The 25,378-nt window shown below is 49.3% G+C and overlaps 1 protein-coding gene across 1 annotated transcript; it reads left to right on the forward strand.

The window, feature by feature from the left end:
* The first annotated feature begins 1,087 nt into the window (after positions 1-1,087).
* On the forward strand, positions 1,088-25,139 carry KLHL12 (kelch like family member 12). Its single transcript, XM_062509444.1, has 12 exons — positions 1,088-1,171; positions 1,387-1,584; positions 8,354-8,507; positions 9,255-9,472; positions 12,529-12,678; positions 14,357-14,471; positions 17,067-17,173; positions 18,071-18,266; positions 18,959-19,117; positions 20,279-20,377; positions 23,171-23,357; positions 23,653-25,139. Exons 1-12 carry the CDS (start codon positions 1,088-1,090, stop codon positions 23,777-23,779), a joined length of 1,794 nt encoding a protein of 597 aa, XP_062365428.1. The 3' UTR covers positions 23,780-25,139.
* The last annotated feature ends 239 nt before the right edge of the window (positions 25,140-25,378 follow it).

The raw sequence follows: 25,378 nt of genomic DNA on the forward strand, positions 1-25,378 counted from the left end.
ATTCTCATTCCATGTACAGCCTCCAAACAGACTGCCCCTGGTTCTTGGAGGAAGAAGCCTGTGAATTAATGATCAACCTCCAGGCCAGGGTAATATCTCAACCTCAATATACAGTTTCTTTAAGTCACATTCTGTTCTACATTTAGCTGGGAATTTATCTCAGGTTGCTGACAATGACTCTATACCTGACTGTATGTACAGATTCAGGTTTTAAAATTCATCCTCAGGCAGGATTGGAAGCAAGCTCGAGGGCAGCGGGGGAGCAGAGGAGGCTCTGGGCTGTCAGCTGGAGGCGATCTGCCAGAGATGTTGAGCTGTGTGTGTGGGAAGGACTCAAAAATAGTATTAATTTTAAAATCTTGGGATTCTAAAGCAGGCTCCTGTTTCCTGGCTCACAGCTTGGCTCCCACAGCCCTGGCAGAGCCAGTTCCAGGGGTTCACCCGGCAGGAGCCGCACCACAGGAGAGGAGGCAGCTCACTGCCGTGCCCAGCACCCTGTGAGGGCTCTGCTTCAGAACCGAGAACCATGGAGTCACAGGATCATTAACGTCGGAAAAGCCCTGTAAGATCATTGAGGCGAACCACTCCCCCAGCATTGCCATATTCACCATGAATCCACGTCCCCAGGTGCCACATCCACACATCTTTTGAACACTTTCAGGAATGGTGATTCCACTATTCCATCCATGCCCGCTGCCCTGGGCAGTCTGTACCAGGGCCTGCCCACCCCTTCAGGGAAGACATTTTCCCCAGTATCCAAACTAAACCTCCCCTGGCCCAGCTTGAGGCTGTTTCTTCTCGTCCTGTCCCTGTTCCCTGGGTGCAGAGCCCGACGCCCCCTGGCTGCCCCCATCCTGTCAGAGGAGAGCCACAAGGTCCCCCCGAGCCTCCTTTTCTCCAGGCTGAGCCCCTTTCCCAGCTCCCTCACCCCTCGCGGTGCTCCAGCCCCTTCCCCGGCCCCTCAGGGTCTCTGTCCTGCGAATCCCGCGCGGGCCGCTGGGGGGGCGCTGTGGGGCCCGCCCTGGGCTCGTTGCTCGGTAACCGCCCGGCACCCAGGGGCGGGGCGCTCTGCGCGCGGCGCGGGGAGATGACGCAATCAGAGCGCGCGGCGTGGGGAGAGGGAAGGGCGGGGGGAGGCGAGGTGTGCGGGCCGGGACCTCTCCCCGCGGTGGTGAGTGCGGCCGGGCCGGGCAGCTCCGGGCGGGGCCGGACTGGTGGCCCCCGGCTGCCCCGGGCGGGTGTCGCCGGGGTAGCCGCGCCGCGGGGTCGCGGTGGGCGGGGGCGCCGGGCGGGGCAGGCGCTGAGGGCGGGCGGGGCGGCGCGGCGGCAGCGCCCCCTGTCGGCGGCGGGCGCCGTGCCATGTGGCCGTGCTGGCTGTGCCCGCAGGTGCCGCGCGCCATGGCCCCCCCCAAGGACATCATGACCAACTCCCACGCCAAGTCCATCCTCAACGCCATGAACGCCCTGCGTAAGAGCAACACGCTCTGCGACGTCACCCTCCGCGTGGAGCACAAGGACTTCCCGGCCCACCGCATCGTCCTGGCCGCCTGCAGCGACTACTTCTGCGCCATGTTCACCAGCGAGGTCGGTGCTGCCGCCGGCCCTGGGTGCTCCGTGGGTGGAGGAGGCAGGGCCGCCCAGTGCTTGGGCTCTTCTCTATTGCGCTGATCAGCAGCTGGGCCATTATCCCCCCGTGGGGGCCCAGGATCCCCTTGTGGTCATCCTGGAGTCCAGTGGATACTCCCCGTGGTTGCTCAGGTTGCACTTGTTGTGGTTCTTGGTCCCTTCATGGTGGCTCTGGGTGTCTCAGGAACCCCCATGGTGGCCCTTGGTGTCTCTGGGTTTCCCCACGGTAGCCCTGGATTTCTCTATGGGCTCCAGGTCCTGCTATGGTAGCCATGGGTCTCTGTGAATCCTCCCATGCTGGCCCAGGAGCCCTCTGGATTCTGTCGTGGTGGCCCTGGAGCCCTTCGAGGCGATTCTGTGTCTTCTTATGGTGACCCCAAAGTGCTTTATTGTGACCTGGTGGGGAGTTAAAGAGGTTGTGGTAGGGACTGTGGCCTTGATTGATGGTCTGCTGTGACCACCCTGTGCCCAGCGAGCTGCCAGGCTGACCTGCCAAGCCGGAGAGTTCTGATACATTTACTTATTTTTTCTAGTGGTGATTTGTGGTTTCTGTGGTTCTGGGCATCTTTCCTGCCCTGGTGCTGAGCTGTGGGAGCCGTGCTGGGGAGTCTGGGCAACACTTTCTGTGCAAGGGATGGTGATTGATGCATGCTCTGGGCTCCCCTTGGCACTGGCTGAGAGCCGAGCTGTGCTGGTCTCTTGCCATGAGGGTGTCACTGGGGCTGGGGTGGCTCTGAGCCCCAGGTGCTGCACTCAACATATCTCACCTGTGAGCACCTTGGCTCTCAGCCCTTCCTGGGAGACTTGCACTATCTGTATGCAGTTTCCCTGAGTCACTGACAGGCAGTGCTTCAGCTATAACTAGCACTCATTGTTAAACATCAGATGCTTTGCCAGGCTTTGTGTATGTAAGTTTGACTCAATCTGCAGCTTTTTCTTATGGAAAATGTTTCCCTTATGCTACCACCTTGCCCATTAGCAAGGAGAAACGTTATTAAGTAGCTCACAGCTCCTAAAGACCTCCCTGCTCACGAAAGAGTCATTACAGCAGAGAATGTTTTTTTTTTCCTTTGTTTTACCCAGGCATGAAGGCTGTGGCAGAGCTCTCTGTGTGCCCACTTTTCTCAGTGCTGTCACAGCAGCAGGTGTCTCAGTTTTTACAGTCCTGTGAAAAGAAACCAAAATGATGCATGTGTGGCCTGACCACAGACCAGTATCTTTTTTTGTCCATATCTTTATGAAATTTGTAAATTCATCAGGTTTGTTCTCTTTCTCTGCATAAAGGAAATGTAATTAAATGAAGAAAACACACAAAGCAAATTCAATCCCTGGAGACTGAAGTTCTCTGTTCTCCAGTACCCTTGGGTGCTCAGCAGTACAGTAGAGTATCTCTGCTTCTCTGGGTTTGCCTCCACGTTCCTGTCAATGCTTTTGGCTTCTGGACTTTGTCTAGGCAATGTGCACAGATCCAGTCACTCTGTGTGCTCCAGAACGTTCTTCATGGCTGCTAACAAAGGCTGGTGGTTGGTGTGCTTTGGGTCTGAGCTGAGATGTCTCTCCTTGCTTTGTTACGCTTACATTAACTGTAACATCATAGTGACCTTCATTCAGACATGTAAATCTTCCTAGGAAATGAAATTCTTCCTTGGAAAACGCCTGTGCTCAGTAGGTAGAATTGCTTGTTTCTTGTACTCCCTCAATGCCTCTGCTTTAAGGTTTCTTTTTTTTTTTTCTTTTGCTTAGTTTGTGTTTCTTTCTAGCTTACTTCTTTGTTATGGAAACCCTAAAGTGACCAACCTGCCAAGGGGCATACAATTACAGAGTGTTTGTGGGAGAGCTTCCTTCCAGGAAGGGGCAGCTTGGTAAGCCTCAGAGTGGACATGTTTCCTGTGTGTGTCAGCAAGTATTGTCGGGGCCTGTGATGGGACACTGCTTGGACACTCTCCAGGCACTTGTGGGTGCAGGGTTTGGCCAGGCTGGGACTCCAGGGAGCTCAGAGTGTGTGTGGACTGACAGGTCCTGCTAGGGCTTCCTCAGCACTCCCATTGCTTGCCTCCTGCAGGTCTGGGGACTGCTTGACTGCTCTGATGTGCCAGACTGGGCTGCACAAGGCTTTGCTCAGAATTGATCTTGGGATTATGCCTTGGCATTCCTGTCATTTTATCCTGGGGTTATGCCACAGTATTCCTGGTGTCACATCTGTGCATGGCCAGTACAACGCTGAGACTGCCAGCAGATACTGTTGTCATAAAGAGCTGTCTTTGCCTCTCCCTGTCTCAAGTTTCTTTCCTTCTCTCTCTTCTGACTTTTAACATTTTAAAAAGTTCCCAGTCTTATCTTTGTACTAATTTCTCCCCATTTTCTGTTCCCATTTTACAGAATGAGAAGCCACTGATCACCTGATGAACCCCAGGCTTTTTACAGCACTTTCCTTTACCCCTGTACTGAGCAGTGTGGGAGAACTGAAACACAATCACTTTTAACTGAAGGGTTGTTCCTTGCAGTGAAAATTGCATTTAGAGCAATATGAACAAATAGAACAGTTTTATCTCCCCTGATTCTTGGTTGTGCACTGGTGTTTGTTAACTGGCCAAGTTAACATAACTTGGGATCTTTTAAGATACTGGCTCTACCTCAGAATGAAACTATTCCATCTTCTCTTGGAGGCTGTGTTCTAGAAATGAAGGGTTAGTTCCCCCAGAACGGAGAAATATTATTCTGAAAGTAAACAGCTGGTGTTTCCAGGTTCTTACATGGTCAACTTCCCTGTGCTGTGATTTGTCTCCACGGTACAGTGAGCCACACATTAGGACTGTCATGCCAGCATTTCTCTTCCCCTGTGAGCAGAAATTGGGGTTTATTCCAGTATACTTCTGTATATCTGCATTAGTAAAGGCAAAAACAAGAAGTAGCCTTATGTAAGAAAGGAGTTGCAAAATTTTAGACCCATTCTCCTGCATGATTGTCATGGCTTAGCCCCAGGCAGCAGCCATGCCCCTTAGAACCCCCTGCTTGCTCCCTGACCAGCAGGATCAGGGAGGGAGTCAGAAGGGTAAAAGCTGGAAAATTCATGGGTTGGGATAAAGACAGTTTAATATGGAAAGCAAAAGCCACACTTGCAAACAAAGCAAAGCCAGGAATTCACTCCCTGTTTCCCATGGGCAGACAGGTGTTCAGCCATCCCATGGAGAGCAGGGTTCCATGACACATAACAGTGACTTGGGAGAACAAACACCATCACTCCAAACATCCTTTCCCCTCCTTCCTTCTGCCCCCCACTTTATACACTGAGTGTGACGTAACATGGTCTTTGATCACTTTGGGTCATCTCCTCCCAGCTTCCCATGCACCCCCAGTCCCCTCGCCAGCCTGGCACTATGAAAAGCAGAAACGGCCTTGGCTCTGTGTGACCACTGCTCAGCAATAACAAAAACATCTCCATTATCAGCCCTACACTCAGCACAAATCCAAAATAGCCCCATGCCAGTCACTGGGAGGGAAATTACCTCAGCCACACCCAGCACAATGATTTACGGATGGAGTGGAAGAAGTACAACATTGTGTTTCACAAAAGAGCTGTCACCTGCAGCCCCTGCCTTAAGGCTTTCAGCAGCTTGGGCATCTTGAGGTAAAACTCCTGAGGCCTCGAGGTGACTCTCCTTAGTTGCTTTCCTGGATGTTGCAGTTGTTTTTGGGATCTGTACTGCTGCACACTTCCTATGATGTTAGAAATGTGCTTGTATGAGGGAGTATCAATCCCTGGCTACTTTGCTCCCTTCAGGGAAAATGAGCAGAGCTCTGATACTAAGCAGCAAAGTGGGAAACTGATCTGAAATTCTTACTGCAGACTTTCAGAGACATCCAGTGCCACTGAACAACCTCAAAAGTATACAGTGAACACCTTGGAGAGGAAAGCTGCCTGGCCTGTGTGTTGGTTAGCATTGTATGGCCATCATTTTGCATTCTGAGCCCAAGTATGGGGCGGCATGGATGGGTGAGGGATGGTCTGTGTCCCAGCAGCCCAGCACTGAGCACTGCAGGCAGTACTCTAACACTGCACACACAGGCTGGAGCTCAGCTCAGTGTCCTCATGAGTCTGAAAGGCTGAGAGAATTGGGATTGTTGAGTTTGGAGAAGGCTCTTGGGGAGGCCTTCCAGTACCTGAAGGGAACCAACAAGAAAGATGGAGAGGAACTGTTTTCACTGGGGTTACAGGAGAAAGGGGAATGGCATCAAACTGACAGAGACAGTCCACGGAAGGTCCCTTCCAAGCAAGACCATTCCATGATTGTGTGTTCAGAATCAAGTTGTCTCCACAGTGAGATCCTTCTTTAAGGTATGATGTTAGGATCCAAATTCTGCATCGCACACATTAGGTGAAATTACTTTAAAAAATTCCTTCCTTCTAAGCATTCTTAGCATGTGAGTAAACTGAGCAAAATAACAACCAAGTAGTGGAGTGCAGCAGAAATACAAGGGAAGCAGGAAGTAATAATCTGTAGAGTATTAGTGTTGTCCTTATGGTTTGTGTTGTGGTCAGCAATATAAAGAGAGTATGTGCATGGCTGATTGTGGGTCAGGAGCTTCTTTATCAGCTCTAGGCTGATGTGTGAAGAGCTGATGCTTACAGCTATCAGGAGATCAATAGAAGTTTGTAGCATCTTTGATCCTAAATGTGTATGGTCTGTGTCTCCATTTGTTTATTGGAATCATCCATCTTGTCTGATAATTTCTGAACTTTGGTGGCATCTGTGTCCTTTGTGGTAAAAACAGCTTAGTCTTGTTTGAGGAATGTTTTGTCCGGCCCAAGGCAGGAACTGGTTTTAGCTTCTGAATGCAATGCCTGGCCTGTCACACAGCAGGTCAGACAAGGTAATTTGCTGTTCCTTCCCAACTTTGGAAGCCATAAAGTTTGTTCACTGAGTCAACAGATTTGAAAGGCCTCTTCCATTAAATTCCTTTGAGGGTCACCGTTGCCTCCTGTACTTCTCTACAGCAAGTGAATCTGCATCATAGACAGACAGATATCTCTGCTGTGTTATGGAGTGCCTCTGCAGGAGCAGCTTCCACTGCTCTTCTTTTCTGTATCACCTCCTTTTTCCCCAGCTGTGGCAGATTTGAAGTTCTGTGATGATGCTTTGACCATGCTTTCTGCTCCCTGATCCTCTGCCCAGCTGGCTGTGCCAGCTTCAGACTGACTCTTGGCAAGAGAAGGCATGGGCTTTCACCTGCATTGTGCTTGCACTGGTGCTGACTGCTCCAGAAGTCAGGTGCTGGTTTTGCTGCATGCCACGGGAAGATCATTGTCTCTTGAGGTGCAGCCATGCTGCTGAGCTGACAGCAATGTGCAGCGTGTGATCAGTGAGCCCACCAGCCAGTCCATTGGTCAGGAATCATCTGCCAGCAGCTCTGTGCTGGAGGCACTGAACCATAAAACTGATGTTTTGTGAAATGTAATGTTTTCTGCAAATTTGATGGATTCACAGAATTTGCTAGTCACAAAGATTGACCATTGAGAGGATTATTTTCCTTGGAAAAAATAATTATTCTAAAATCAATCACAGAGGTGATAAAATAGTCAGGGGACAAAGTATGGATTGTGTAAGTGCCATCACTGCGCAGACTGTCATTTTACTTAATTTCATTTTAGGAATGAATAAGCTTGAAGAATGAATTGGGAAACTGAGAAGTTGAGAAAGCTTTTTCTTTGGCTTGGTTTTAGAGTGGAGTGGTGAAGGTGTCCAGGTGTTGGAAAGGAAAATTACTTGTCAGCAGAATTGACTTGTTCAAGTTTAGGGCTAGACATGTCCAGGGGGAGTTACCAAAGCTCAGGCAGAAGGATGTCCTGCTTACTGGGGGCACAGAGATGCCAAATTTCTGGGCCACAGAGACATTTGACAAAACTCCCAAAATAAGGAAGAAATTGTTAAAGCCAGCTGAGCAGCTGTGCTGAATTCAGCTCTGAATGGGTAGAAGGTAATTCTGGCAGGGTCATGTCATGACTGCTGACTCACAGCCACCAGCTCCAGAAGTCCCCTGACCCAGAGGAAGAGAAAGACTGAGCATGGAACTAATTAGCATAAAAAGCAAGGAAATCATTAACCAATAGAAGATAGAAAGCTAATCAATAAGAGAACTAGGTAGCTTGTAGCCAATGAGCATTAATGCCTTCGTTTGCTAAGATATATAAAAAGTAAACAATTTTGCCAGTCATGTGCTGGCTTTGGGGATTGGCCCCCAGCCCCATTTCTGTGCTGAACTGAAATTAATCAAATACCTGGACCCTGGGTGTGGACTGGCCTCTTTCACACTGGCTGAAAGAACCTGGTTTGGGCCAACACTTAGGTGGGGACTCTATGTGAACTGCAGTGTCACACACATCCAGCTCAGAGAAGAATTCCCTTGGTGTACTGCATGGAAGAGAGAGTTGAGTTGTCTTGCACAGATGACAGATGTAATCTCTGCTGACTCAGATCTCAGCTCAGGTTTTACTGTGCAATGTGGCTGTCCTTTTGATCCATAAAGAACTTTGTCTGTTACTCATTCTGTAAGTGAATTCTATAGGGGAATTCCCTCCTTCCCTATATCCTTTCAGTGATCACCATAATAGAAAGGACAAATCTGTATTGAAACCTCTGACAGATCTTATTTTCAAACCTGTTGAATGGTACAGGCTTTATGATCACATTAATGAAAAATAAAGCTATGTCTCCCTTTCAATTTACAGCTTTCAGAGAAAGATAAACCCTGTGTGGATATCCAGGGCCTGACAGCCTCCACCATGGAAATCCTGCTGGACTTTGTATATACAGAAACTGTGCATGTGACTGTAGAAAATGTCCAAGAATTGCTGCCAGCAGCATGTCTGCTTCAGCTGAAAGGTAATTCAAGATTAGCACATATTCCATCATTGCTGCTGTTTAGAGATTAGTTTGTTTGACCTTCTGTGCATGGAAGAGAGATTGGGGGAGGAATGATATTTATAAGTAGTTATGTCAAACTTCTTTTTTCTTGTGTGCTTTGGTCTCATTGGTAGAGGAACAGATTTGGGTGCAAAACAAAATGGTAAAACAGGTTTCATTCTTTGGGCTACTGTACTTCTGTAGGAGTATTCCCAAGAGGAATTGTGAGCTGTATAACAGCTCAGTTTCATTATTATAATAAGCAATCCTAGATGTCATTTGACCTGCCATCACAGTGTGTCTGGGTCAGTAACAGACTGGTTGTTGTCATTGCACATGCACCTATGGAGCTATCCCAGACAGTTATCCCAAATTCCAGACAACTTACCCAAAACTTATCATAGACCTAGAATCTGGTGCCATATCCACTAGCAGTCACATTAGTGATTTACAATCCATGAAGCTGAGTGCAACTCACGTTGCACCATTTTTTCATTGGAATAGAACAGCCAGAACTCAAACCAGCCCAAACGCATGGTATGGCTGCTCCAAGTGTCTTCACAGTCTCCAAAGCAATACATGCATGTGTGTGTTTCTGTAGTACTTTGACTTGTTATTTGAATTGGATTTTCATTATTGCTTAGAACTTTCTTTTTTGAACCCTTGCCAAAGCAGTGGATTGATAGTAAGCATGCAGTGCTCATTCACCCCTCCAATTTTCCATAGGTGTGAAACAAGCTTGCTGTGAGTTTCTAGAAAGCCAGCTGGATCCATCAAATTGTTTGGGCATTCGGGATTTTGCTGAGACACACAATTGTGTGGATTTAATGCAAGCTGCAGAGGTCTTCAGCCAGAAACATTTTCCAGAGGTGGTTCAGCATGAAGAGTTTATCCTCTTAAATCAAGAAGAGGTTGAAAAGCTCATCAAGTGTGATGAAATTCAGGTAAAACCTGAAAAGTACCATTGCTGTGCAAAGCATTGAAATAAAACATTGAAACCAGTCAGTAATTAGTCCATATTCCTGGGGTAGACTCCTCACACAGTTCCTGAATTTGAAGTTTAATTTTCAAAAGGCGTCTATTTTTAATTTTGCTAGTTTGTAATTTTATCAATTCCATATAGCTTCTCTGTAAGAATTTGTTGTTACACACGTGTTTCTTGCAGGTCAATCACAGTGAGTTAGTTCCCTTTGCAGAGTTATTGGACCTGCATTCCCTCGCTTCCCTTCAGAATATATGTTGTCTCAATGCCTACATTTCAGAAATAGTCCCAAGCTTTAACTTCTGTTTGCCTGCTGATCAGCAGCATAAGGAATCGTGGGATGGTGCAGGGTGGTCTGACTCTGCAGGAGGTTACAGGTAGACTTGGTTTCCTGAAGGTGAGCTTCTGGAGGATGTGCTGTGTGACTGAAACATGTCAAATACATTTTTCCAACTTTTCTATTAATACGTTGAGCATTCCCTGAGAATGAGGACCGAGCTTGATTACTTATTGAGGTGGATTTTTGTGGAAAGCTGATGTTCACTGCAGTTGAAAGGCTTGAAGCAATCACTGCTCAGAGTTCAGGGGAACAGGAGTGCTTGGAAGCAGACCAGTGTATGGGATATCTTTGGTGGGATTCCTGAAAAGCTGGTACGGGGGTCGCCAGAGGAGAACTGTTGATATATTCCTTGCAAGTGGTCTTCAGCCATGCTAACATCACCTTGTTAATCCCCTCGTTGTTTATCTTGCTTGAGAAAGAGCATGTGAGACAGTGGTGAAGGATCCAGCTCCAGCTGGGCTCCACAGTGGAGGAGGCTGAGTGCATTTGGTATTTGACAAGCTGCAGTTTTGTGCTGTGATGGGCTGAGCTGTGGGTTGTGATGATACTGAGAGCAGCTTCTGGGCTGGAAGCAGAAAACAATGAGAAACTTCAAAATGACCAGCCAAGCTTCTTGAATGATTTGCTCAGGAATAGTGACATTCCTTGTGGATTAGAAGGTCTGGTTCGACCTTGCAGCAAGAAGTGTGTTGGGTATGCACTGTTGTGCCCTTAGAATATGTCACAGGTAGGGCAAGGGAGGGGATTCTCCACTTCTTCTCTGTCCTTGTGAGACCTCACCTGGGGTGCTGTGTCCAGGTCAGGGGTTCTTAGCAGAAGAAATGCGTGGACCTGTTAGAGAGGGTCCAGAGGAGGCCACTGCTCTAAGGGCTGGAGCCCCTTTGCTCTGAAGCTGAAGTGAGAGCTGGGGGTATTCACCTGGAGAAGAGACAGTTCCAGGTAGACCTTAAAAAAGGGCTTATAAGAAGAGGAAGAGTAAGTTTTTACATGGGCAGAGTGATAGGGCGAGGGATAACAGTTTAAAGAGAGATTTAGATTTGATGTTGGGAAGAAATTCTTCCCTGTGAGGTTGTTGAGGCCCTGGCACAGGGTACCCAGAGAAGCTGTGACTGACCCTGGATCCCTGGAAGTGTCCAAAGCCAGGCTGGACAGGGCTTGGAGCAACCTGGGCTAGTGGAATGTGTCCCTGTCCATGGCACAGGGTGGAAATGGGATGGGCTTTAAAGTCCCTTCCAACACAAACCAGTCTGGGATAAAGGAGCAAATCTCTTTCCTGCTGTTCTAGCACAGAGGTGCTGTGTGGAATCAAGAGCATGGTGAGGGAACACCCTCAGAAAATCTCTGGCTGTTCAAGAAGTGCAATGACAGGTCCTCACTGTGATCCTGCATTTAGTGTTACTCATCATTTATCAGAAAACATAAATGATTTAATGAACAGTCAAACTGTTATATATATCTGAGGACATTCAGTTCAGAAGGGAATAAATCAACACAGGATTATTGCATTTAAAGAGGAGGTTGGCGAATTGGAAGCAATACAGTAGTCTGCTCTCCTTTTATGAGCTCTAATTGTCCTTTCCTTGTAATTTCAAGAGAAAGAGGCTATTCCAAATTACACTGTAACAAATATAAAACAATGGCATAGAAGAATGCCTTGTGTAATTAACCTCCGTGGCTCCCTGCTTCAAGACATTCTGCCTGACAGCTTCAAACTGGACTTCAAAGAGGACCAGTCATAGGCTGGTGGGAAGGCTCAGTCCTTTCATCACAGGCTCTTCTTTTATCTTCATATTTAGACTCAGTTAACAGACTTCGTGATAATAAATTCATGTCTGATTTCCTTTTACTTTGTGTGGTCTGATAGACGCACAAAAATAAAACAAAGTCTAAGTAATATATAATTGAGATTTTTACAATTCTTTTGTTTTTGGTAATCATAGGTGTCCCAAGCGGTTCTCTAAGGTGTCTCTGTGGTTCTCTAACAGTATCAAATTTGGATGGTTTAGTCAGTGCAATCTCCAGAATTGGTATAAACACCAGCATGTGCCAGTCCTAAATGGAGACAGAAATAAACTAGTGATAAAATAAAATAAACAGTAGAAATAAACAGTAACATTCATGCCCTGGGGTTCTCCACTCTGAAATCATATGTGGTCTTTAAAAGGTGGATTGAAATAAAATGATACCTCAAATGTACCTGCTCTGGCTGGAGTGTCCCAGGGGCAGTATGTAAGCACAGGGCTGCCAGGGCCTAAGCCAGACACTTCGCTGTACAAAGGAAACCTGATTCTAATCATCTCTTTGATAGGACTTTGAACGTTGCAGGATCACAGCTCCTGCTCCAGAGAATTGGAGGAGCTGTCCTGTGAGTTCCCACTGGTCAGTGGATGGAGCTCTCGGCTCCAAGCTCTGCTCCACACTGTAGCATTCACTGCTCTGGAACTTGGACTGCCCATTGTTGATCTCAGCTGCACGGGAAAAAGCAAACGCAGGTTTAAGGAAAAGAAAGTGAGAGAACTCACTGTGCTTATGGGGATTTCCCTAAGGGACTCATAGCTGAAGGGTCCTGCTCCCTTGCTCACTCTGAAGCAGTGCAACAGCCTGGACGTGTGTGTGCTCCCTGGCAGTAGCTCCAATGTTATGCTGCCACCTGATCAGGATGTGCCTCCTGTTTGCAGGTGGACTCGGAGGAGCCGGTGTTCGAGGCAGTGATAAACTGGGTGAAGCACTCCAAGAAGGAGCGAGAGGCGTCGCTGCCGGAGCTGCTGCAGTACGTGCGGATGCCGCTGCTCACGCCGCGCTACATCACTGACGTCATCGACACTGAGGTACAGCGGTCCCTGCTGCTCCCGCCTGCTCTGCTGAACACTGAATGTGCTCAAAGCTCTTTCTCTGCTGCCGCTGTTTGTTTTGATGCTGTGGAGCTGTCCCTGCTCAGCCGCAGCGCCGCTGTCACACTGAGCAGTGTTTGCTGTGCCAGCAGTCACAGCATCCCGCTCTGCAGCCGCAGGGTGCCCTCTCCAGGGCCATTAGTCAGCTGTCGCTGCAAATATCCACAGCACCTTTCTGTTGTCATCTGTTATAGTCTCCAACAAGTGCTTTCTGCCTTCATTCCTGAGCGCTGGCAGGTTCCCCTTCCCCAGGCTGAAGAATACTGGTATTGATCTCAGGGAGGTCATGGCTCCTCAGAAGGTGTCTGAGGTGCAGATGGCCAGCAAGTACCTCTGAGTGAGGAGGTCAGCAGCTGTGTGGGTCCAGGATCAACACAGAGCCAAGAGCCATGGCTAATGCCACTGCTTTGTGTTCTGGGATGCTGCAGAGGCAACCCAAAATGGGAATGCTGCAAAGAGACAATTAAGCTTTTCAGTGCAAACTTAATTCCAGACAGGAAGTGGTGCTGACCCCGGACAAGATTTCAAAGGAAGGTCCAGAGAAGGTCAAACCAGCCTTCAGGTTAGATGATGATAGGATGTACTCAAGGGTTACTAGCCCTTGTGACCTGACAGGTGCCAAATGGTGAGTGACAGACGTTTCTCTGCATCAGGAAAAGGCTGGTTTAGCAACAGTCATCTCGGATGTGATAGATCATGGATGTTATTAAATCAGGACAACTCAATGGGCTTTTGTGTTAGGTTGTGCCAGACCTAGAGGGTGTTCAGTCAGATTGCCATGGTCCACTTCAAACTGAAATTGAAGTTAATGGAAAAGGGACTGGTACCAAAACAAATAGATCTGTTCCAAATCCAGCCTGAGACAGAGTATGTACAGCCCTCAGTTCTCAGAGTGAATGTGCAGGATGACCTTTTCAATGTGGCAGTGCCACACACTAGTGGCACATCCTTAGTTTGGGGCAGTGTGGAGAGTGGAGCCTTGGCCCCATGTGGCTGCCCCACACAGACATCAGGACCCTGTAGAGATAAATCTGAACTTACTGAAGCAGTATGTACACTCAGCACCCAAGGGAAAATGAGTGCCGTGCTGAAGGGAGGTTGGTCCAGGCCCTGGGCTAAGGGAGGGAATTACACAGCATTGTGCAAGATGAGGCTGTCCTTGGGTGTCCCTCACTCTTCAAGAAGACTTCAGTGCTCCTGTTGCCTCTTCACAACTGCATGTCCCATGTGCACAATGATCAGGGCAGTAAATCATCTAAACAGTTTCATTGTGCTGTGCTCCTTGTGTCTTCCCCAATGGCAGGTGCAGGACAAGTTATGTGGGGCAAATCAAGTGTGGTTCCACTGCCAGTTCCTTTTCCTAGTCATACTTCTGCTGGCTTAAATGGAGCAGAAGTGGCCTTTCCTTAGTGTTCCAATGCAGCCATTTTCCTTAAGGAGCCTTCAATACCAGACTCTGAGAATGGAGCCATATCTTCTCAGCTGCAGTCTGATTTTGCATTTCCCGCACACAAGTCCTTTTCGTGCTGTCTGAGCTGATGAGAGTTGGCTTTAGGACAGTTCTTCTGTTTCTTAAAATACATTCCATGTACCAGTGACTCATGTTTCTCCCCAGCCTTTTATACGCTGCAGCCTGCAGTGCAGAGACCTTGTAGATGAAGCCAAGAAATTCCACCTTCGGCCCGAGCTCCGGAGCCAGATGCAAGGACCCAGGACACGAGCACGTCTGGGTGAGCAGCAGGGGAAAGGACCCTGAGAGGGGCCAGGGCACTGGCAGGTGTTGTATCAGACACCTTGTCCAGTGCCTTCTAATTGTGTTGATGTTCTTCACAGCAGCAACTTGTCATTACATGGTACCCAGTGGGACAGAAAGGGGACAGGGAGCAAAGGACAGAGGTGCCTCCTTTAACAGAGCATGATTGTTTAATGGCAATGTGGGGACTAGCTGATTGCCTTTAATCCCAGGTCCCTGCTGTGGCCTTAAAACCAGTTTTCTGAATTGCTGGTGCCTGCAGATACATTTGTCCCAGCATACAGCTGTCCAAGAACTGTGGGAAGAGTTTCTTCCTCTGAAGAGGCAGGTATCAGAATCCAAAATAGACCTGAGGTGAGTGACAGCTGCCTTACAGTGACAGCAAGTTTCCACAACAAATTGAACAAGGGAAGGTGGAAGGAGGGAGATGGAAATGTCCCTCTTCAGCTTCAGAGGTGCTTTGTGTTTTCTCCCTAGCCTTGTTAAGGCAAATAAATTATGATATCTTCCATTATTTCAGTAACTTCTACCAAGCATGGTCACTGAATTGTTTGGAAAATGCTTGTCTTAGGGCTGTGAGCACTCAAGAGCACCATAAATGTAGGAATGACCTACAGAAGAAGGAAAAGTATTTTACAGGCAGCTTCTGTGCTGTGCTTATGTCCTGGTGCACTGCAGGGTACTGCCATCAGTGCCAGCATGGACCACTCTCCCTGCAAGGAATCTTCCCTGTGTGTTCTCCAGTGCTGCTGCAGGCGTGGTGGAGAGAGACCCCAAAATCCCTTTGTGACCTCTTTTAGGGAACAAAAAGCAGTTTAACCACAAAAGGAGAAGGGCAGATTAGGTTTGTCAGAGACGCACTGATCAGACTTTCCTGGCCTGAAGTGGATATTGTGCTGTTCCTGCATAGTCCAAGGCTCAGCACATTTTGTGGGAATTCCTCTGCCAGTTTCAAAGACCTGCACTTCAGCTCAGCCTGTCACTGGTGTCAGCCTTCCAATATCTGAAGGAACCTGCAGGGAAGCCAGAAAGGGACTCTTCATCAGAAGCTGCAGCAATGGGACAATGGGGAATGGTTTCACAATGAAAGAGGGGAAATCTAGGGAAGAAATTCTCCCCGTGAGGGTGATGAGGCCCTGGTACAGGGTGCCCAGAGAAGCTGTGGCTGCCCCATCCCTGGAAGTGTCCAAGGCCAGGCTGGACAGGGCTTGGAGCAACCTGGGCTAGTGGAATGTGTCCCTGCCTATGGAAGGGGGTGGAATGACATGAGCTCTAAAGTCCTTTCCAACACAAACCATTTTGTGATTCTATAATTTTAGACAAACATATTTCATTTTATTCTTAGTTGAAATACTTCACCTGATAAAAAAGAAAAAAAAAATGGTTTATTTCTAATTGTACAGATTAAAACTGCACATTATTGCTGAGGTTCATCCTTTGGATTCAGCCCTAGCTCTTTTAATTGATTCCATACCATCTGATATCAGCAATATGTCACTTATAAGCTGTGATCAAGGCATGTATTAACTTTGCGTGGAAGGAACTGAAGTGATTGCACTGTTAGCTGTCTTACTGGAAAGGAGGCTTTCCAAGATGTTGGAGCTCTTGTAAATCCTTCCCAGGTTGTTTCTTTTCTTATATTATTCCTCATCTGATGTGGCAGCTTTTCTGCTGTGTGACAAAGTCTTGTTAAATGTTTGTTGCTTGGTGTTCAGTCCTTGGGTAGTGAAAGGCTGGACAGTCATGAATTCTAGTGGTAAATTCCCTGTTCCAGAAAGAGCCCATGGAGTCAAGGGGATACTGAGCTGTTCTAAACCTGAGACAGAAGCCTGCTTCCAGGCACTGATTAGAGGGGAAGTTGAAAGTCTCCAGGTCACACCTGTTATTAACAGTCATGGAGGAAATAAGAAAAATCAAGAGAATTCATGTCAGAGAAAAGAAAGTAGAGGAAAGGCAAATTTGAAATAAAATACACAAGATTTAAGAGACAATTCTTGGGAAAATATTCAATTAATTTTCCAAGCTTCAGAGACAGCCTGACTTGTGTCTCAGTTACTCTCAGTTTCTCTTTGTTCAGTGGTGAACAAAGTCCCCTAAATCAGGTCTGGATGTCACTTGAGACCAAGAGGAGACTTTTGTTGTGATGAGGCTGCAGGGAAGCAGCCATTCTCCTACAGATTCCATGGGGTGGTGGGAGGTTTGGGAAAAACAGTGGAAAGGATACAAAAGGACATACAAAGGAGTGAACTTCAGCACCTGTCTGAGGCAGCTTGTCTTCTCGAAGTGCTTGTGATGTTAGAAGAAACAGCCCTCCAGCAGCCAGCTCCTAACACCTCAGTCAATTGTCTCCCGCATGCTCTGAAGAGCTTCTCCCTTCTCTTCCTTGCTGAGCGCGCAGGGAGTGTGAGTGCCTGAGCCAAGGTAGGTCCCTTCTACACAGCCAAGACAAAAACAGGGATTTAGAGGCAGCTTTGAGCCAGAGAAGACTCAGAGTTTCTTCAGGTTGTTCCCCTGAGGTGCCCCTTTGGTTGTGAAGGGATTGACTCGGCTTTGCTGTCCTTCTGTGCCTCAGGAGCTAACGAAGTGCTGCTCGTGATCGGCGGCTTTGGGAGCCAGCAGTCCCCCATTGATGTGGTGGAGAAGTACGACCCCAAGACTCAGGAGTGGAGTTTCCTGCCGGTAAGGGACTGCAGGGACTGCTTCTGACCAGGCTGTGAGCAAACACTGATCCTGCAGCTGGATAACAGTCTCCTTGGACTGTCCTGTGCAATCTGCTGAGGATTTCTGACAGAAATTCTTCAGAGATTTACGTGGTGAATGCTGAAACCACTTCAGCTGGCAGAGTGACTGAGGGAGAGGGGGTTGTTGTCATAGACCAGATCAGCTGAGCCTGCAGAGACCCACATCTTGGCTGTGGGAGTGAGAACTATCATGTTTCTTAGTGAAGGGGTGTTAAGATTTAAGGTTAGTGATGATAATTGGAATGTCAATAGGAACAGTATAATCAGTGCAGTCTTCAGGCTGCTGTGTGATCCCACTGCTTGCAGTGTTTTGGAGCATATTGGGAAGAGAGAATTCCTGCACTGAGGAGTATTTCTACCCAAATTAAAATCACCTTTATCTGTGTGAAGTGGTGGAGAGCTGACTCTTCTTTAATATCACCAGTCAGGGCAGACTCAGTATCAGCTTGTGTTCCAAAATTCTGATCTTTTTTGGAGGCTAAAAGCTTCATCAAATGTTCAGAGTCTCCACTTTTTTCACATTACCAGTGTGTGCAGGAGCCAGTGGAAGGCTAACAGAACATCCCAGATGCATCAAAGATTGTGCAGCAGCACAGGATAAATGACAATTAGTGTGAAATATTTCAGTGCAGAGAGACATAGTCCTGAGAAGAGAGGACAGCAGGGAGAGGCAGGCAGAGTCACTCAGGCTGTGTCCTTTAAACCCATAGTGCTGCCTGCTATGGCAGTGGGCCATTTCCCAAAGGAGCAGCAGGAGAGGGTGGAAGAGCAGTGGCTGGTCTCGATGCCCAGTGTTGTTCCTGTCTTTGACCTTGGTGTTGCTTTGCTGTCCCAGAGCATCACCCGCAAGCGGCGATACGTGGCCACAGTGTCCCTGCACGACCGCATCTACGTCATTGGGGGCTACGATGGGCGCTCCCGGCTCAGCTCCGTGGAGTGCCTGGATTACACGTCGGATGAGGATGGCATCTGGTATTCTGTGGCTCCCATGAATGTGCGGCGAGGGCTGGCGGGAGCCACAACCCTTGGAGGTACGTCCTGGTCACTGCCGGGGTGGAACAGCCTGTTCAGCTCTGGCCTGAGATACCCTGAGCTGGTATGTGAAGAGTGAGCTGGCTCTGGGGGAGGAGGGGAGCCTGAGATTCTGCCTTCTCATCACTGGGATGCTAAAATGGAAAACTTGCCCACATATCCTGGAGGAGCTCTGCCTCCACTGCATTACTGCAGCACGTATCTGTGAACTGGGGAGAAGGGGTTCTGAGAGATTATGGAATAGGAAGCTCTGAGCGTGGTCACAATGTTCGACAGCACTAAGCACAGGACACTGAGTACAGCTGTGACCATCCAGTGCTGGAGTGACTGGAACATCTGCAGGGAAGGAGTGAGGACTTCGGGGAGGTACTGACACAAGGCTCACCACAGGCAGAGTTTGAGTTTGGGAATGGCAGTGTTTCAGTGGCTCTGCAGCATGAAGAAAAGTAGCTGGATTCTTGTGTTCTCTTTCATCGATCAACAAGAAGCAGATTTAAAGGCCAGATGGGATTTGTGTTTGTTTGTTGGGCCTGTGAGCCTGGCTGAGGAACCTGGGTTCATCTTGGCTCCCAGCGTGCCACAGTCTGTTTTCTGGGGTTTGTAGTCCATGTTGTAGCTTTGCTCCATGTGTGAGGGCCCTGCTGCTCCATGTGCATGGCTGACTGGCTGGGTGCCACCTCTGTCACTGCAGACATGATCTACGTTTCGGGTGGGTTCGACGGGAGCCGCCGTCACACCAGTATGGAGCGCTATGACCCCAACATTGACCAGTGGAGCATGCTGGGAGACATGCAGACAGCACGGGAGGGAGCGGGGCTCGTGGTGGCCAATGGAGTCATCTACTGCCTGGGTAGGTACCCTCAGCACCTCTGGGAGCTGTGCAAAGCCTGCCTTTTTACCCATGTGACCATTCAAGTGCTGCCTGAGCAGCATCAACTTGTCATGTCCATGTTAGAAGAGGTTTAACCTCACTGGACACTCACAGCTGTATCAGCGAGTGCTGCCTGATGTCACTGTTCCCATCACAAAGGCTTGGACTGCAGCTGCCACATCACTGCAGGGAATGCTGCACACTGCAAATGACACACAATTTGCACACACTGCATTTGAAGGATGGTGGAGGTGTGGAAGATAAAGCAATGCCAGCTGAGGCTTTATGTGGCCTGGGCAGTGTGTGCCCAGAAATGAAGCTGCTAGCCATGGGACAGAGGGTGCACCTGCACCACACAAAGCAATGGTGGCTGTATTGCTTCAGAAATGTATCCTGAGCTGTTCTCCAGTTTCTTCCTGTAGCACTCATTTCAGTTCCAGAGCACCACACCAGCTGTGAATACAGTCAGATTGCCAAAGGACAAAGCACTCTGAAGCTTGTTCTGTGGGTCACGAACTAGGCCACAGCATTGCACCCACATCTGTTGCAGTCCTGCTTGTGGGGAGTCACAGATCTTAGGCTGGTTTCGTAGAACCGCTGAATGGTTTGGGTTGGAAGAGACTTGGTCTCGTTCCACCCCTGCCATGGGCAGGGACACCTTCCACTAGACCAGGCTGCTCTGGGCTCTGCCCAACCTGGCCTTAAAACAACTATATTCCTCTTCCTCATGCTGTCCCCCAGGGTGGATGGCAGCACACTGCTCCTTTGCTGGGGCTGCACAGAGATTTTAGTATCCACTTGTGAAACAGCTCTTGAGAGATCCCAGCCTACACCATTCAGCTGCACACACCTGGGAGCTGCACATCTGCAGGGCTGCACCAGCAGTGGCCTCAGTGTGCTCAGAGGCAGCTCCGTGGGGCTGGCCTGGTTTGCTGGTTTGGGGAGGTGATGCTCTCCCACATGGCCCAGTGCAGTGGAGGGGCAGATGTGGCTCTGGGCTGGCTGCAGGATCTTCTGCCCCATCAGGGTGGGCTGTGCTGATGGCAGTGCCACAGGGCCCACCAGGCACAGTACTGCTTTCTGCACAGGAAACATTCTCCCCAAGTCAGCCCCATGGTTTGCTCTTGTGTTTTGTTTCAGGAGGCTATGATGGGCTGAACATCCTGAATTCTGTCGAGAGGTATGACCCCCACACTGGACACTGGACAAATGTTACTCCAATGGCCACCAAGCGCTCAGGTAAGAGCCCACAGTGCCTTGAGGTCAGTGTGTTTCCTGTTGCACTGAGGGAGCAGTCACTTCTGCTGTGTTCTGCTGCCCTGGAGGATGCCCTGGCCCCAGTGGGTGGGCTGGCTTTGAGAAAGGATGATTTTACTAGCTTGAATTCCCATGGGAAATACTCATTTTCACATGCCTCCATCCCACACCAAGGTATGTCTAGAGGAACGTAGTGGCAAGGTTATAGGTTATAGGGAAGGAGATGAAATACTGTGTGACTTGCACAACTAGCAGCAATGCCTGACATGGAGAAGAGCTCACAAGGCACAAACTGACCACAGTACTGGGTCAGTGCTCATCAGCTGCACAGGACATGGTGAAGGCACTCGTTCCCTGCCAGGCTGCTCCTTCACCTGAGCCCTGCTCCATGGCAGCACTGCCAGAGCAGTGTCACCCAGCTGTGGGGTTACACAAATGGTGCAGTCACACAGTAATTATCCCCCACCAATTCTTTACTTGTCTCTCTGCCTGGTGTTCTATCCAAGCTTTAAGTTGGCAGTTGTATTTAGGACAAAAATACAGTTTAAATCCTACTTCGGGAGTATCTTTCTGATTAAGCTCTTCTTCATTTCTCAGAGGAGTTGTTGTGGAGCTCCTGTGCGTGCCCAGGTGTGTTGACCTCCTGCTCTTGCTGTGTGCCTCAGGCCTCCTGCCCTGTCCTCCAGGCCGTGCTCATGGGCTGCCTGGCCCTGCCTGTGTGTGCACGGGAAGGTTGCTCTGTGCCTCCACACCTGTGTGGCTCCCAGTGCTTGCAGTTACATGGTTAGACCATCTTCCAAATCCCTTTTGAAGTTGCTTTTTCTCTGCTTCTTTCAATAACTGGCCCTCACAGTCAGCCTGAGCAGCACTGCTCCACATGATCCCTGGGCAGTGTTCCTGGTTAGGAGCAAGTACTGGGTACTCAATAAAACTGGGTTCTGGTTTTCTTGTGCCTGCAGTGGCATTCACCTAATAAACCCCAATCTTTAAATATTTATTCCTGTGGCAGGGATATTCCTGTTAAGTGTTGGTTTATCTGCCAAGAATGAATTTAAATTAGGAGTTAGGCAGTTTCCACATCCAGGAAGGCCATACATATAAAACACAGGATAAAATCTGCAGGTTTTTCTAGGTCAGAAACACCATGTGAGACCAATCCATTAATCTCTAGGAAGCTTGAGGGATCAGATGGCTTTCCTCAGGATGTCTGCTTTGGGCATCAGAGAAGGTTGACTTTGGACCAGACCAAAAGCAGAGTGTGTGGAAAGCTTTCTACAGCAGGCATTTCCCAGGTCTGTGCACACCATAGGACCTGGAGGCTTTAGTTGCTGTGCCTTGGCTGCAGCATGAGCTTCTTGGAGCCACAAGCCAGCAGTAACCTGGTGAGGCTCTTGACCCCAGCACTGGCTCACGCAGTTCCTTCCTTGGTACTGTGACCTGGAGCACCAAGATCTGAAACGTGGGTGTGCCCAAGGGCCTTTTATTGCCCAAATTTTTGTGCTACCGCTCTGGTACTAACACCCCTAACTACTCACCCCTTAGATACGTGCAGCCTTCATCCTGGTGTCAGTAAAGTCTGTCCTGGTGACCTTGGACCCTGGATTTCTTTTGCCCCAAAAAACCCTCTAAGAGTTATCCACGTGCATATCTTTGAATTCCAAGACCAGGGCTAAGAGTAATCGTGGCTTTATTCACAGAGATCATTTCCTCCTTGTTTCTTTTCACCTTTTAGGACAGATTCTGGAGGGAGGCTACCTCTCAGAGACGTTGGCCATATTGCATTGCTGGACCCAATTTCCCGGATCAGGCCTTGTTTTGGCCTCTTTAGCCAAAGGTCCTGGGGAGCCCACTGGCCCAGCCTGGCCACTCCCAGTTGTTCTGGTGCTCTCAGCAAGAACAGATAGGGAAAGCCAGGATGTCTGTAGTGGAACAGAAAGTTTCTTATACCCTGTTTGTAAAGAAACAGATCCATGCCCTAGAGCTGCAGGGTAACTGGCTCATTTCTTTCAGGATATTCATTAGTGCAAGAGTTCCATGGTGGTGGTGACAGCTTGACAGGGTTGACTGTGTTTCCATGTGCAGGAGCCCCTGAGGCCACGAGTGCATGGTAATGTCACTCGAGTGACAGTCCTCCAGGGCTCTACCTGAGGGGGCTGCCAAGGAGGAACCAAGGCTGGTGGGGGTTATTTGTTGCTGGTTTCATAAATTCCCAGGTGGAGCAGCATATTATTGTCTGCTTTCACTGTGAGAACACCTGTTCAGGCAGCTGCTCCAGCCACTTCTGCCTCTGCAACAGTGTAGAAACCAGTTTTCATTTTGTCTTCAAGAGGAGTAATGTCAGGGAAATCCCTCCTCCAGCTTTGCATGGAGCAGTGTGCAGCTACTCTCCAGGTCACAGCCAGGAGCTGGGTGACACCAGGGAGCCAGAAACACCAGAGGAACCTGTTTCTGTGCAGCCTGCCAGCAGAGCAGGCCTGGTGCTGCTCTGTTCACACACCTGTGGTCAGGTATCAACCCAGGTAAACCTCTTGTGCTGCTGTGCTGCCTAGGCCCCCCATGCCACATAGTCAGCAGTGTTTAGTGGAGTGAGGTGTTTTCATGTATCATATTGGAGACAACAACAACAGAGGAGCATATTGTAAGCTCTTCTGGGAGAGGTGCAAGCGTAAGAAGTGTCCTGTGAAGAGGGAAGAATTGACCTGTTCCAGCTTGTGACAGCGAGCCCGGTGCTGCTGGTGTCATTGTAGGTGTGACTGTGCCACCTTCTCTCTGCAGGGGCAGGCGTGGCTCTGCTCAATGACCACATTTACGTGGTGGGTGGGTTCGATGGCACAGCTCACCTCTCCTCAGTGGAAGCCTACAACATCCGCACGGACTCCTGGACCACGGTGACCAGCATGACCACACCTCGCTGCTACGTGGGGGCCACGGTGCTGCGGGGCCGGCTCTACGCCATCGCCGGGTAAGGCCACAGGCTCCTGCAGCTCTGGGTGCTCAGCAAGTGACCTGAGAGGACACAGCTGCTGCCCCTTCCACGGGACCTCTCCTCTAGGAGAGGAGACACCCATGGAGTCACCCAACCAAAACTGGCAGCACAAAGGTCCCGGGCCCAGGCAGGTGGGAGAGTGGCTGCAGACAGTAATGACAGCCTGGTGCAGGGTTATAATTTGGGCTGTCCAGCCTACCAGGAAGAGCTCTGAATGCCTCAGCCTCTTCCTCCAGCACCGTCCTTCATTTGTAACTTTCTCTCTTGGCAGATATGATGGCAACTCACTGCTGAGCAGCATCGAGTGCTACGATCCCATCATTGACAGCTGGGAAGTGGTCACCTCCCTAGGGATGCAGCGCTGCGATGCCGGAGTCTGCGTCCTTCGGGAGAAGTGATCAGGAGGGAGCTCACAAAGAAAAACATTCTAAAAAGTCTCGGCTGGAGGAAGAGTCCCATATGATTTGTAGTGACTGTTCTTGAGAGTTGTGGATGCTGTGGGAATAGGCACCAGAACAGCAGCTTTCTGTGCTGCTTGTGACTAGAGCATGTGCATAACTGTGTGATCTCAGCAGTCATCTGAAAATCAGGGGCTCTGTGGGAAGCTGGAGGAAGGGGATGAATGGGTCAGGAGAAGCTGTGCTCTCTGCTGTTCCTGTGGCTCAGTCTGTGGGCAGAGCAGAGTTGCCCCAGCCTGGTCTCAGTCAGCCTTATGACCCCTCCCAAGGACATCTACGTACCCTTGGGTCACCTCTTCAGCCACTGCAGGACCCTGTGGGTCCTCGGGTCGCTCTCAGCCATGTGGGTGTGTGAGGGTGAGTCCAGCTGCTCTGTGTTCCAGCTTCAAATCATTGTGTACGTACTGAATGTTCCAACGTGCAGAGCCAGGTCGGGTGATATGTGTGAGGGGGCCTGCACTGTCACTGTTTCTGCAGGGCCTCGATGGGCTGCACAAAGGAGTCGCAGGTTAAAGCTGTCAACTACTGTGACACAGAGCCTGAGGCCGCTGGGGCAGAGGGCAGGGGAGGAGCTCATTTCCTGCCACAGAAGCATCTGCAGTGTTTGTGCTCATGATCAGGTGGTCAGCAAGGTTCATCACATCGTGTTTCTTCAAAAAGCTTAACAGCTCCAGCTGCAAACAATGCGTGGCACTGGATGCTTGGTTGTGCCTGTACCCCACGCTGTGAGGAGGTCACCTGAGCTGAGGCCAGAAGAGTAGGGACACAGTGGCTGCTGCCCACCAAGGTCCTGCTGGGTGAGTCACTGGGGTTTGTCCCCAGCCAGACCCGAGTCCAGCACACCCAAGGCAGCCTTTGACTCAAGTTCATTGTGTTGGTTTTCCTTTTATCTAGGATTTTTCTGCTTCCAGGGCTGTTCCGGAGTGACATCCAGGATTCTGTTTCGCCTGTTGTTCTCAGCTGTTTATTCCCTTGTCTCATAACTCCAGATCCCGTGACACTTGCTATCCCTGGCCTGCCCCACGAGCCCAGGTGAGGCTCCATCAGTGGCTCACACCAGCTCCTGGAGCACTCCCTGCTCAGCATGTCCTGCCTCACTGCATTCCTGGGAGCACAGGCTCCCCTCTGCCATCAGCTTGGCCCCACAGTGCCTGGGCTTCATGTAGTGCTGCTCGTTGAGCTTCCTGCTGACTCCTTGCTTGGGGACAGGGTGGGATCAGGGACCTGGTAGCATGACCTTATTATGCACTTTCAGCCAATGCTCTGACCTTCTGCGTTTGTTTCTATCACACAAGTGTTCTGTGGTTTTGTTTCCTATGTTTATTTTTTAATGAAAGTATAAAGAATAAAATATTTCCTGAGCCAGTAGGAGTTTAGATTCTGTTCTCTAGCTTCCAGACATGTCTTACTACTATGTGAAGGGTTTGTGCAAACCTTGTGTTAGACAGGCAGCTACTCTCAGGTGTGTCTCTGCCCTGCAGCTTCAGCCCAGTAGTGAAAAACAGCTGCTGCAGGTGTGTGATCTGTGGCACAGAGACC

This window comes from Cinclus cinclus, chromosome 27 (assembly GCF_963662255.1).
Source record: "Cinclus cinclus chromosome 27, bCinCin1.1, whole genome shotgun sequence".
Lineage (NCBI taxonomy): Eukaryota > Metazoa > Chordata > Aves > Passeriformes > Cinclidae > Cinclus > Cinclus cinclus.

Bases quoted from the DNA above. Each gene is read 5' to 3' on its own strand.
- KLHL12 (XM_062509444.1), top strand. From the start codon at position 1,088: ATGACGCAATCAGAGCGCGCGGCGTGGGGAGAGGGAAGGGCGGGGGGA. The intron at 18,267-18,958 runs GTACGTCCTGGT...CTGTCACTGCAG, and splicing joins GGGAGCCACAACCCTTGGAG to ACATGATCTACGTTTCGGGT. The intron at 19,118-20,278 runs GTAGGTACCCTC...GTTTTGTTTCAG, and splicing joins TGGAGTCATCTACTGCCTGG to GAGGCTATGATGGGCTGAAC.